This window comes from Elephantulus edwardii, unplaced genomic scaffold (assembly GCF_000299155.1).
Source record: "Elephantulus edwardii isolate Elephantulus edwardi_28Jun2011 unplaced genomic scaffold, EleEdw1.0 scaffold00074, whole genome shotgun sequence".
NCBI classification, from domain to species: Eukaryota; Metazoa; Chordata; class Mammalia; order Macroscelidea; family Macroscelididae; genus Elephantulus; species Elephantulus edwardii.
This window is the reverse complement of record NW_006399824.1, coordinates 2,363,055-2,375,643: the sequence shown is the minus strand read 5'-3', so window position 1 is coordinate 2,375,643 and position 12,589 is coordinate 2,363,055. Positions and strand designations below refer to the sequence as shown.

At 50.6% G+C, this 12,589-nt stretch overlaps 1 protein-coding gene across 1 annotated transcript in view; it reads left to right on the top strand.

Moving 5' to 3' along the window:
- Nucleotides 1-12,589, top strand: part of ADAMTS14 (ADAM metallopeptidase with thrombospondin type 1 motif, 14) — a 96,643-nt gene that overhangs the window by 73,158 nt on the left and 10,896 nt on the right. Inside the window, exons 12-18 of the mRNA XM_006889041.1 lie at nucleotides 1,958-2,133; nucleotides 5,587-5,720; nucleotides 6,128-6,251; nucleotides 7,154-7,234; nucleotides 8,453-8,616; nucleotides 9,706-9,874; nucleotides 10,286-10,418. Coding sequence (XP_006889103.1) covers nucleotides 1,958-2,133; nucleotides 5,587-5,720; nucleotides 6,128-6,251; nucleotides 7,154-7,234; nucleotides 8,453-8,616; nucleotides 9,706-9,874; nucleotides 10,286-10,418 — 981 coding nt within the window. The remainder of the gene's footprint in view (nucleotides 1-1,957; nucleotides 2,134-5,586; nucleotides 5,721-6,127; nucleotides 6,252-7,153; nucleotides 7,235-8,452; nucleotides 8,617-9,705; nucleotides 9,875-10,285; nucleotides 10,419-12,589) is intronic.

Below are 12,589 nucleotides of genomic sequence, written 5' to 3'. Positions count from 1 at the left end.
TGTCTGTTCTTTAGCTGAAAGGTGTCCCCTGAGGGGGTTCAGCTCCAGATTTGAAGGCCAGTTCCGCTGGTCTCTGTCACCAGGAAGTCAGGCTCTTTTTGTTGTTCTTATGGTTTTGAGTTTTGTTCTCCATTCCTCCCCGTGCTCTCCAGCACCTCTTGTGTACTCAATCAGAGCAACTAGGCAGTAGTTGGCACCCGTCTGGTCTGTGGTTACTGGAAACTCGTTCATGTGGTCCCTTAAGCTAATTATTTCCTTGAGTCTTTGATTCCCTTCACTCTTCTTTACTCCAGAAGAGAGTGCGATAGTTGCATCTTAGATGCCTGATCCCTCTCATTATTCTTAATTTGCATCTTTCTAACATCAAATCCCATTTCCCACCCCGATGGGGAGAAGTCCATTCTCCTTTCTTGTCCCTTCCATGTTTGGGGACTCCTCAATCCCTCTATGGCCTCCATCTTTCAAAGCTGAGGAGAAATGGGGGCTGGCCTAGGCTCCAGAAATGAGGGGTTCTGGACACACAAACAAGCCCTGACGAGACCCCCTCACAGTCCTGAGTGATGGGCACAGCAGAACTTCAGACTCCTAGAATCCCAGAGCGACAGAGAGGTCATCCTCCTCCTGCAGCATCCTCAGAAGTACTTATTTATAGCTTACTTACCTCCAGAGATGGGCAGTTCACTAACTGTTGGGGCAGGCTGTTCTATTGCCAGATGGCTGCTTTGACCTGTTAAAAAGATGGGTCCAATTGTGGGTGATAGAAAGGCCAGCGGTGTAGAAAGACCCAGCATTGCCTGTCCTAACCACCAGCCCTCACAGGCACGGCCAGCAGCTGGCCCCGTGGGCAGAACTATCCTTTTTGGCATTCCTTTTCTGTAATAATAACTTTTTTATTTTAGGAAGCTTAAATGAAATAATATGTGTTCTCTCAGCACCATGCCAGCACAGATTAAGGATTTAATAAATGACAGCTGCTGTTATAATAATTATTATTGCAATGTGTTGAGCACTTTTTCTGTGCCAGATATGTAGCTAAGTACTTCGGTGCATAAAACCAAAACCACTTTTGTCCAGTCTAACTCATCTGGACCCAACAGGACAATGTAGAACTACCCTTTGGGTTTCCAAGGCTATAAATCTTTCTGGAAGCAGACTTCCACCTCTTTCTCTCATGGAGCAGCTGGTGAGTTTGAACCACTGATCTTTTGTATGCCAGCCAAGTGCCATGACAGCGTGCCACTTAGGTGCCTAGGCCCCTGTCATTCTTCCAGCAGCTCTGTAAGTGGTACTATTAACCTCATGCACATGGTTTTCAATAATCTGACCCAGTCCTTTTAGCTTACTGTAGAAGACAGTGTCATCGGCTTTGAAAACCCTCTTCTTATTTCATTTTCACAGACGCATCAGGCGAGGGTAAAGCAAGGGCAACTGTGGTCCCTCTTGTGCAGAGACAGGTTAAGAAAGAACAGCAAGGTTAAGCAAGGCTGCACAGCCCGGACTTGGAAACTAGCCCTTCAGATTTCAAATCCAAGTTTCTTTCTGTTGCTCCGTAGTCTTGTTAATGGATGGTGAATGGAGGCAGATACGAATAGAGGCAGTTGGATCATTTATTGAGTGCTTATGGAGGCTCTGTATAATGGACTAGAGGAATATGCGAAAATAAATAAGATGGAGTTCTGCTGCAGTTCTATCTATTGGAAGGGATTAGTCTGTTACTCTTTTCTCTCTTTCATACAGAGAGAGAGAGAAGAGAAGGAATGTAAGTGTATTCCAGAAAGAGCAGCCAGAGATCCGTCACTGGGGTCACTCTGGTTTTTAAGTTCACAGAGTCCCGTTTTGTGCTATTCTAACAGGCTGGGCTGCCCCTGGTGGCCATGTGGAAGCCCAGCCTGCCCAGCACTCCTCAGCCTCACCCTCCCAGCCTCCACGGTGACCTGTCTCTCTGTGTCTACTTCAGCCCAGCGTATGGAGGCCGCGCATGCTCAGGGCCCATGTTCGAGTACCAGGTCTGCAGCAGTGAGGAGTGTCCAGGCCCCTATGAGGACTTTCGGGCTCAGCAGTGCGCCAAACGTGACTCATATTATACCCACAACAACTCCAAGCACAGCTGGCTCCCCTATGAGCCTGAAAATGGTGAGCAGGCCCTGCTTCCCCCAAACCCCAACGTCAGTCCTCTCCCCTCTAGTGCCCTAGGGGACCTGCTGGGTGCATAACTTCTCAGGCCTCCCACTGTTTTCCAGCGACCCCAGCTGGGAGCCTACCTGGATTCATCAGTGAAGGTAGAGAGGCGGTGAGGACACAGGAGGGGCATTGAAGTTGGCAGGTTCCATGTACCATTGTATGGCTTATTCATTGTTTACATTTGGGGGCACATCCTCAGTAATGCCATCCAGGATGGTAAAGTGGTAGAGACAGGTAGACTGCTTGAGACAATGGTCCTCACCTCAAGGTGCTATGAAGGCAGGCAGTGGGGCTGAGGCTGGGACTGGGATTGGGTGGCACCCTTACTTCCTCGTAACACTACGGGTGTGGGCTTCCTCACCTTACCTGACTAGTTTCCTGGAAAGTTCAGTCCTATTACATAGTGTTGCTTGGCCTTGTGAATTGTGTTCCCCTGATTAGAACAAGTAGGTTGTGAGTTCAAGTCCATCCAGAGGTGCCTTGGAAGAAAGGCCTGGGGATCTACTTCCAAAAGAATTATCCCTTGAAACTCCTATGTAGGACACAGCCCACAGCCCACAGCAGCTGGTAAAATCGGGTTATTGTTGGAGCAGTGTCTTTGAAGGTGATTCGAAGGCACGCAGAACCCTTGGCTGCCCTGGGGGTAGGTGCAGGCCTGAGCTCTGAATGTGTTCTGCTGGTGCCCTTCCCGCCTGGTTTGAAGCATCTCCAGAGATGGTCCCCAGAGTAGCCTGGGGCTATAGTGTGTTATGTGCTTAACTGCTAACATAAAGGTCAGCAGTTTAAAGTCATTGCACCTCTGTTGGAGAGGATGGTGCCATCTGCTCCTACTGAGAGTTATAGCCACAGAGACTCTATCAGGGGTTTCCATGAGACTCTTATTAAGGGTTTCCATGTGTTAGAATCAACAGTAGAGTAGAAATGGCCCCAGGGTGGCTGAGATAAGCCAGGGCCTGGCAGGGAGTCATGGTATCTTTGATCGTTTTTCCTGAAAGAGATTGTAATGGTCCTCTGATCCCATGACTCCTCAACCTGGCCAGGTGACTGAGGACTGAGGAGCTTTCCCTCAGCCTCTCATGGGCCCTCTTGGATCGATACTCACCCACCTATCCCTCTGACCTCAGCCTCAGACAGCTCTCCTCAGAACCGCTGCACATCCTGGGCCTGAGGAGCTGAGGAGCAGCTCTCCCTAGAACCTCTGCATGGCCTGGGCCTGGGGAGCAGCTCTCCTTAAAACCACTGCCCTACCTGGGCCTGGGGTGCAGCTCCCCCTAGAACCTCTGCATTTCCTGGGTCTGGGGAGCTTCTTGTAACCATGGAAAGCATCACCCCAAGGGTCCTGAGCTCATCCCATCTCATTTGGCATCACAGAATCCATTAAAGCCAGAGCACAGATGTCAGCGCATCCTCTCAGGGGCTGCCGTTTGCATTCCTCCTGCTCTGGGGAGCTCATCACCCCTTTGCCTCTATTAGATAGCTTCCACTGCTAAGCACAGACCTCCTGCCCTCTGTGAGTGGTCAGAGGCTTGTCTGCATGGAGCCCCAACCAGCACAGCACACCCATCCCCACAGTGGATGAAATCCAAGCAGCTTTGGATACTGTGGCTCCAGGCTTGAATCCTGGACAGTACTGGAAGCAAGAAGTCACCAAGTGTGACAGGAAATCAGGGACCAGGAACAGAAAGCTGCCCTGAAGTTTCATTGCAGCCAGGGCTTGCTTTGAAAGCCTTCCAGACCCATTCAGAACCATTAACAAGAGAGGGCAGCATGGGGATGAATGGGGCTGGGCAGCCGGTGGGCAGCTGGGCTTGGGCTTTTCCCAGGACTTTCAGATAAATTCCAGGAAGTTAACTAAGCCTCAACGTCCTTTTTTCTAAGAAGCACAGCAAGTGTGTTTATATAGTCTCTGGAATCTCCTTTTTAGGACATGAATAGCCCAGACAGAGAAGAGAACATTTCATTCATTGTTAAACAGGAAAAGACCCTCTTCCCACCCTCATTGTCACTCTGTTTTACCAATCCAAAAGGAGACCACTGTTCCCCCTGCTTCCTCTGGGCTTCTCGGGTTTATGAACATGTTCAGGCAATCCACTCCTCACACACCCACTGGAGGAGTACATGCAGAGCTCAGCGCAGGCCTTACACAGACAGCGCAAGTTAGAATCCTGGCCTCACCACTTACCTTGTGACTGTGAGACCATGAGCAAGTTCCTTAACCTCTCTGGTCTTCATTTTTTTCCTCTAATGTTGCAACCCACCACTTGGCAGCATAGATAGATGATGAAGAGATTGAGATTGTAAACAACTTTAGTTTGCTTGGCTCCCCAGTCAACATTCTTGGAACCAACAACCAGGAAATTAAAAGATGAATTGCGATGGGAAAGTCTGCTGTCAGAAACCTCTCCTCTAGAGACTAAGGTGACCCTGATCCAGGCTATAGTCTTTGCAATTACTTGCTATGCATCAGAAAGCTGGACAGTGATAGAAGGAGAATTGATACCTTTGAGCCGTGGTGCTGGAAAAGAGTATTGAATATACTATGGACTGCTAGGAGAACAAACAGATTCATTGTAGAGAGGGTGAGACTGGACTGCTCCTTGGAAGCAAGGATTCTGAAGCTTTGTCTGACATACTTTGGACATGTTGCAAGGAGGCACCAGTCCTTGGAGAGGGACGACATGCTGGGGAGTGTGGAGGAACAGCACAAGAGAAGACCCTTGATGAGATGGATTGATTCAGTGACTTGGGTAATGGAGATGTGTGTCAGATACAATGAAATGGGCACAGGACTGAGCAGGGTTTAGGGCTGTTGTACATAGGGTCGATGATTCACAGGCAACCCAATAGCACATAACAACAACAATATTGCAGCCAACCTCTTAAGGGTTTGAAGAGGTTTGAATGAGTCAATTAATGAAAAACATGTTTAAAGTATGTCAAGGATAGGTAAGTTGAGAAGTAAAAGCTGCGCTACGCTATCAAAGACGTGGTTTGAATCCACAAGCTTCTCATCAGGAGAAAGAGGAAATCTTCCATGTAATTCACTGCCTCTGGAAACCCACTGGAGGGCTCTGACTTGATGGCATGCAAAACATCAAACAGTCACTTAATGTTGGCTCTTTTTTTTCTTTCTGTTAGTTTTATTATTATTTGATTTTTCTCAATAACCTGCCATGAAGTTTTGTAGATAAGCGATGCTGAAAACTGATTTGATGCTCAGGCCAGATAATTTAACCAAGGTTAATAATGAAATGACTAACAGGTACTTGTAATTCCTAACACCATCCACCAGCTCCTTCCAGAGCTGGCCGTAAGTGTCCGTGTGGACAAGCACTAGTGTCCTCGCAGGCCATCCCCCATCCTCAGAGCCCAGCTGGGCACACAGAGTGGACCTTCTCCCCACAGATTCTCAGAAGTGTGAGCTGATCTGCCAGTCAGCAGACACAGGCGACGTGGTCTTCATGAACCAGGTGGTCCATGATGGGACACGCTGCAGCTACCGAGACCCCTACAGCCTCTGTGCCCGCGGCGAGTGTGTGGTGGGTGCCCAACTCCAGGACCGGCCCTCTCCTGGTGCATGGGAATAAGGGGGACTGTACAACCTGCCCCAACCTCCACGTCCAATCTAGATCAGCACCGCTTCACCTCCCCACCCACCATGATGCTTGTTTGATCCTCAAATATCCTGACTTGCTGGAAAGGGACTACTGCCCAGCCCTGTTCAAGGGGAGAAGTGACAGCATAATGAGTCAGGTTTAAGACTTTGCCCCTGTCATATAATGAGTTAGGGAGACTCCTGTAGAAAGCTGAATCTCATTATATGGCTGGCTCGTAGCTAGGCACTGAGCTTTGGGCACATAGCAGGCAGGTGTCTATTTCCTGGGGACTGTGAAGAGGGGTGAGGTGGGTAGGAGACCTCTTCTCTGACTCCCACCTCTGACCTCAGCCCATCGGCTGTGATAAGGAGGTCGGGTCCATGAAAGCAGATGACAAGTGTGGAGTGTGTGGAGGTGACAACTCCCACTGCAGGACTGTGAAGGGGACGCTGGGCAAGGCCTCCAAGCAGACAGGTGAGCAGGCTGTCTGCATGGGCAAAGGGATGGTGAGCGGGCTGTCTACCTGGGCAAAGGGATGGCTCTAAGGTGGGATTGCAGCTCGGGCTCAATGCAAAGCAGGAGAAGGGCCCTGGAGCTTGTGTGAGCCAAGCTGCAGCTAGCCTCGTCTTCTGCCCACATTTAGCTGACAGAAACATTCCCTTCTAGGTGATGGGTTGTGCTGGGAGCTCACCATCTCTCCTAGGACAGCTGGTAGGGGTTAAGGGTCAGATAGGTCTGAAGGCATTAGCCAGGCTTGCTTGGTTATTTATTTTAATCTTTTTTAAAAAGCCTGTAGTGCTTCTTGCCTTGAATACCTAGTGCCTCTAACTCCCTTTCTCACCTCTAGTCCAGCCAAACTTGATAATGCAAAGGGCCAGATCTTCTACACTTTAGTATGAAGTAAACATTCCTGCTTTGGCGTGTTGTACCTTTGCCTTGTCTCTTCTTGTAGGAGGCAAGTTTGGTACCTCCTAAAATGATTGCTTTTCAGGCCTTTGTTGGGGAGGTACACGAGGCCAAGGCAGCCCTGCTGAATATTCACAGCCTATTTCCTTCAGGTCCTATGAGAAGAAACAGGACAAGAAATTAGAGAAAAGAAAAATAAGGGGAAGGACAAAAGTGAGGGAAAGAGGAGGTCCAAGAACATGAGAAAGCATTGCAGCTAGGACACTGGACTTTACACGGCATTTTAAACTAGAGAACCTCTCATTTGATTCCTTGAAGGAACCTTCTGGAGAAGGCCTTAACTTTATTTCAAACTGAGGCTCAGAAAGGTTCTGTGATCAAATGACATGCTCCCTGGAGCTTTAGAACTCTGAGCACTGCGAGGAGGAGACGTGGTGCTCCCTTATTTTCCTGACCCTCCTCTCTGACAGGAGCTCTCAAGCTGGTGCAGATTCCTGCGGGTGCCAGGCACATTCAGGTCGAGGGGCTGGAGAAGGTCCCCCACCGCATCGGTGAGTGCTGATGCCCAGGGAGGCTCCCTGGATGGGCCGGGATGGGACTGTAGTGGCCTGGGGAATTTACAGCCTGAATTATATGCACACACTACTGTTTGAAATTTTACTTTTTCAATTGATATTGGATAGATAACCCCTCCACATGGTTCTCATTTTAATGATATATGAAAGTGGGCCAGTGGAGAATCCCCCTCCCAGCTCTGGTCCCAGCCTCTCAGTTCCCCTCCTTAAGACAATTACTGTTAACAATTCTTGTACATGTGGAAACCTTTTAAAAGAAAACTGTTTTCACACACTGTGTCAATGAGGATATTTTTTTTTCCAAACCAAGGTAAATTCACACAAAATTAACTGTTTTTAAAAGTGTGCTGCATATCATACAATGCAAAAACTTAATTTCTTTAAAGACCGTTGTTTGTTGCTGTGCTTATGTGGTCCAGTGGTTTGGGCTGGGCTTGGCCGGCTGATTTCTTCTGCGGGGCTCACGTGGCCACCCTGTGAGACTGCGGCCAGCTGGTGGGCCTGTCGGGGTTGGTTGGTCTCACCCATTCTTGGCCATTTTTCAGTTTGCCATGTAGACTCAAGTTAATTTCTTTATAATGATATATAAACACATAGCTATTAACTGTGTATCCTTTATAAAAGCTATGCCACCATGTTTAGCTTGTATAGATAGGACAGGGTTCAGAACTGTTGTACATAGGGTCTCTATGAGTCACAGGTGACAGGACGGCACATAACAACAACAGTACACCATACATAGGGAGTTGTGCATCAGCCCAAGGGCACCACTTCTGGCACGTCTAATCCACTGGCGGCCCCACAGGAGAAAGATGGGCAGTCTCCTCCGATGTGATTCACAGACTTGAAAACCCGCCAGAGGGTTAGCTATGCGTTGGTTCCAACTTGATGGCAATGAGGTGTTTTTAATACAACAGTAAAGTCAAGCAAGAGTGAAAATTAGAATCCCATAATAAGTTGAGTAAACACAATTCAAATTACAAACATAATACAATGTGAGAGATGATAAGAGGACACAGAGGCAGGGATGATGAGTTTGGGGGTGGTATAGGGAGCCATTGGTGACTGTCGAGGGCTCAGGTGGGAGGAGTGGCAGGTAGGCATAGGGGGCCTGAGGGTCGTGCTCTGACAGCCTTGAATGTCACCTCCACTCAGTCACGGTAGAAATTGGTGTGGCCCTTTCCCCCCGCCCAGCGGTAAAGAACCAGGTCACAGGCAGCTTCATCCTCAACCCCAAGGGGAAGAACCCCTCGAGCCGGACCTTCTTGGCAATGGGCCTGGAGTGGGAGTACGTGGTGGAGGACAACAAGGAAAGCCTCAAGACCAGTGGACCCCTGCCCGAAGCCATCGCTGTCCTGGTGAGGCCCTGCTGCCCACACTCCTGGGTCAGCAGCAGGAATGCAGTCAGGACAGGGTGGCTGGCGTTGGGCTATGTGGCAGGGCTTAATCAGGAGCCACCCTCTGCTCTCTCGACTGCCTTTGCTTCCCCAGCCCAGCCCCCTCAGCTCACTGTCCCTATGGCTGAACTGGCAGGGACCCTCCCAGCGTCATCAGCAGCCTGGGCTGAGGCCAAGGTATCCCCAGTTCTGGCCAGGCACCTTATTTGTTCCCAGAGACTAAACAACCCCAGCTCTAGCTTGGCAAATGAGGGAGGAGAAAGAAACGGCTATCCCGCTGGCAGGCCAGAGCAAGCTGCACACAGTGAGCCTGTCCCCCTTGCTGGAGGGTCAGTAGTGTGTGGGGCCTGGAGATGTGTGGGGGCCTGAGGGACATGGAAGGGTTGCTTTCATATGGCATTGCCAACACACGAGCTCAGGAGGGACACCTTGGGTCTACAGGACAGCTGATCAGAGGTGCTCACAGATTGCCTCCTTCCTGAGAGGGAAGCACTCCACCTCTGCCCATTACCCGTTGAGACTGTGGGCAGGTTTTGTAGAGCCGACCAAGCCAGGGGGCTCTGTTTGCAGCTCTGGCTGGAGAAAGGGCAGCTGAGGGCAGCTCAGCTCCCCAGGTGACCTATTGCACTGGTTGGTGACCCAGTAGTCATCGGCAGTGTGACAGGTCTGGGAGCATAGTGGGCATCAAAAGACAGGTCTGTGAGAGGGTCAGAGCGAGGTGGACATCAAAAGGTAGGTCTATGAGAGGGTCAGAGTGTGGTGGGCATCAAAAGGCAGGTCTGTGAGAAGGTTGGAGCGTGGTGGACATCAGAAGGCCAGTCTGTGAGAAGGTCAGAGTATGGTGGGAATCAAAAGGCAGGTCTGTGAGAAGGGCAGCATCAGTTCCCTGGACACACAGGTGCTCAGCCTGAATGCTGACCCACCAGCCTTGCTTCGTGCATCCCCAGGTCTTCTCTGGTTCTGCTCTGCCCCACATCTTCCCCCATACCTGCCTGTTGGCCTCACTTCTCGGCTTCCCAGTCTTTGTGCCACCTTCCCTTCTCCCCACAGGTGCTCCCCCCAGGGGAGGGCGGCCCCCGCAGCAGCCTGGCCTACAAGTACATCATCCATGAGGACCTGCTGCCCCTTATTGGGAGCAACAACGTGCTCCTTGAGGAGACGGACACCTATGAGTGGGCCCTCAAGAGCTGGGCGCCCTGCACCAAGACCTGTGGAGGAGGTGCCTCCCAGCCACCCGGAGGGACAGCCCAGGGGCTCTTGGAGGAGGAGGGGCCAGGAACACCTAGGGCATCTCAGAGTGCCCTTGCTGTCCTAGGCTTGTCATCCTCCTATCGAAGTGTGCAATTCTTGCCTCCATTTCTCATTGGAAACCCAGTCAGAGCAGGGTCCTTGGGACAGGGCCAGGAAGGTTCTCAGTCTCCGGGGCAGGGCTTCTGCCCTTACGCACAGACTGTGCAAGGATGCCGTTGTCCAGAGCTGGATGCCCACCAGAAGGCCTCCTGCACAAAGTATTGTGGGATACAGGGGTTGCAAAGGCACAGGGATGGGTGGGATTGTCCCCCAAGTTATGAAGAGGTTATTCTCCCTGGGGTCTCAGGTGGGGCATGAAGCACTGGTGAACTCTCCCCAGGTATCCAGTTCACCAAATATGGTTGCCGGCGTCGACGTGACCACCACATGGTGCAGCGACACCTGTGTGACCACAGGAAAAGGCCCAAGCCGATCCGGCGGCGCTGCAGCCAGCACCCGTGCGCCCAGCCCGAGTGAGTGCTCTGTGTCCCCGCCAGGGGCCGCACTTCCTCCCTTTGTCCTGATCTCAGGGTGGGGGCAGCCTCCAGCCCATCTGAGTGAGAAAGCAGTCTTCCCTTGTTCCAGCCCCTCTGAGGTTTCTGGGTGATGGGTGTTCTCTCTCAGGAGAACGAAGTTATTTCATTTACTTTCTATCTTGTTGTTGTGTACCATCAAGTCAGAGCTAATCCATAGCTGACGCTCCAGTGGGTTTTCAACAGCAGTAAATCACATTGGAAAAGACTGTCCATCCTTTTCCTGAGGAGCAGCTGGTGGGTTCGAACCTCACACCTTTGGGTTGGCAGCACAGCCCCTTACCATTAGGCCACCAGAGCTCCTGAGCATTCTTTCACAGATGTGAGACGGAGGCTCATTTTGGAGACTGTGCTTTTTGTCAGTGAGCAGGCTGGCTCACGAGGTTCATAAGGACTTTAACATTCGCAGTTCCTGCCCTCCAGATCCTCTCAGCCCCATCATCGGATCACCCACCCATTAGCTGTGGTCTAGACCCTGATTAGGACTCCTCCTGAGAGGCAGGCTTTGGGGAGCATGAGATCATGACCTAGGAGTTATTGGGAGGGACTTCCATTAGAGGACAGAGTGGTGATTGGGGACGAAGTAAGGTCAGACTTCTCTGCACCGTTGAGGAGCCAGTGCAGAGTACCTCAGCACCCCAACCCAGTTCCCTGTGTCCCCAAAGGAGTGTCCTCTCTGGATGGGGACAGGGTGCTGCCTGGACTTTGATGATACAGTTCTCCCTGTTCCCTTAACTCAGGGGGTCACCCAGTGAGGGGTCTGGGCAGGATTTGAGAACCTTGAGTGTCCTGTGCTGGCCATAGCCATTCTCTACCTGGACAACTTTTGTAAAAGCCCCTCCATGTGCCTCCGGGACTTCTTGCTTTAATGTTATTATTCGGACCACTTCCCACAAGTGTCTGTGACCCCAGCATGCATCAGATGTGTGTAGAGCTGGCGGTGTGGCCACGGAGAGGTCACCCCCCCCAACCCTCTCCCCAGGGGTGTCTCTTCATCTGTAAAGTTAGTCAGCTGAAATTTTGGGAATTAGGTCTTTAATAAGATGCAGTTGCCTTTGAAAGTGTGCTTGAGAGAGACAAGTTTACTTCTAAGGACAGTTTGGGAGGCCAAGACTGCTGGGAAAGATTTGCTTTTGTCTGGCTTGGCCAATGAGCTCCTGCTTATGGAACTTTTAACGATGTTTGTAAAGGGACTCATGGCTAAAAGACATCTGGAGACCATGAACTTGATGACAGAGCTAAAACCTCACAGGTCTTGGTGATGGTAGTGATGATACCGGTCGTTATTAAGTGCTTAGTGAGTGCCACGGGGAACCCTGTGACCAATTACTCAGCTGCTAACCATAAGGTCAGCAGTTCAAACCTGTTCAGTAGCTCCAGGGGAGAAATACCTGGTAATCTGCTTCCATACAGAGAGCAGCCTAGGGAACTCTGGGGCAGCTCTGCTCTGTCACACGGGGTCGCTGTGAGTCAAGACCAACCCGGTGGGTCCTAACAAGAACAAAGTTGCTCACTGGGCACTTCTCTACAGATATGAAGTCCTTTCATTTTCTTGAAGGCCCCATCAGAGAGGAGGGTTATTGCTAGGTGCCATGGAGTCACGCACGGCTGACAGAGACCCAATGAACCACACTGCGCTGCCCTGTGCCGTCCTCATCATCTCTGACATCTCAGTCACAGGGTCAGTCCACCTGGTTGAGGGTCTTCTTCTATCGCTGACCCTCTGCCTTTCCAAGCATGAGGTCCATCTCCAAGAAATGGTCCCTCCTAACCTGCCCTACTGTTAGCCTCCCAGGGCGGTGGCTTTTACCTGGATTCCGCACAGTTCTCAGCACCTAGGACAGTGCCTGCATGCAGTTGTTGTTATGTCCCATCGAGTAGACACCCCAGTATTTACAGAGAGTTGAAAGAATTATAGGGTCATAGAAGCTTATCCTTAAGTAGTACAAATGGTATGCACTCAGCTATTAGCCTAAAGGTTGAGAGTTGTAAGCAGACCCTAGTGACTGGAACATGGAATGTGAGAGCCATAAATGTAGGAAAATTAGAAATTGTTAAGAAAGAAATGGAACGCATAAATATTGACATATTAGGCATTGGAGAGATGAGAT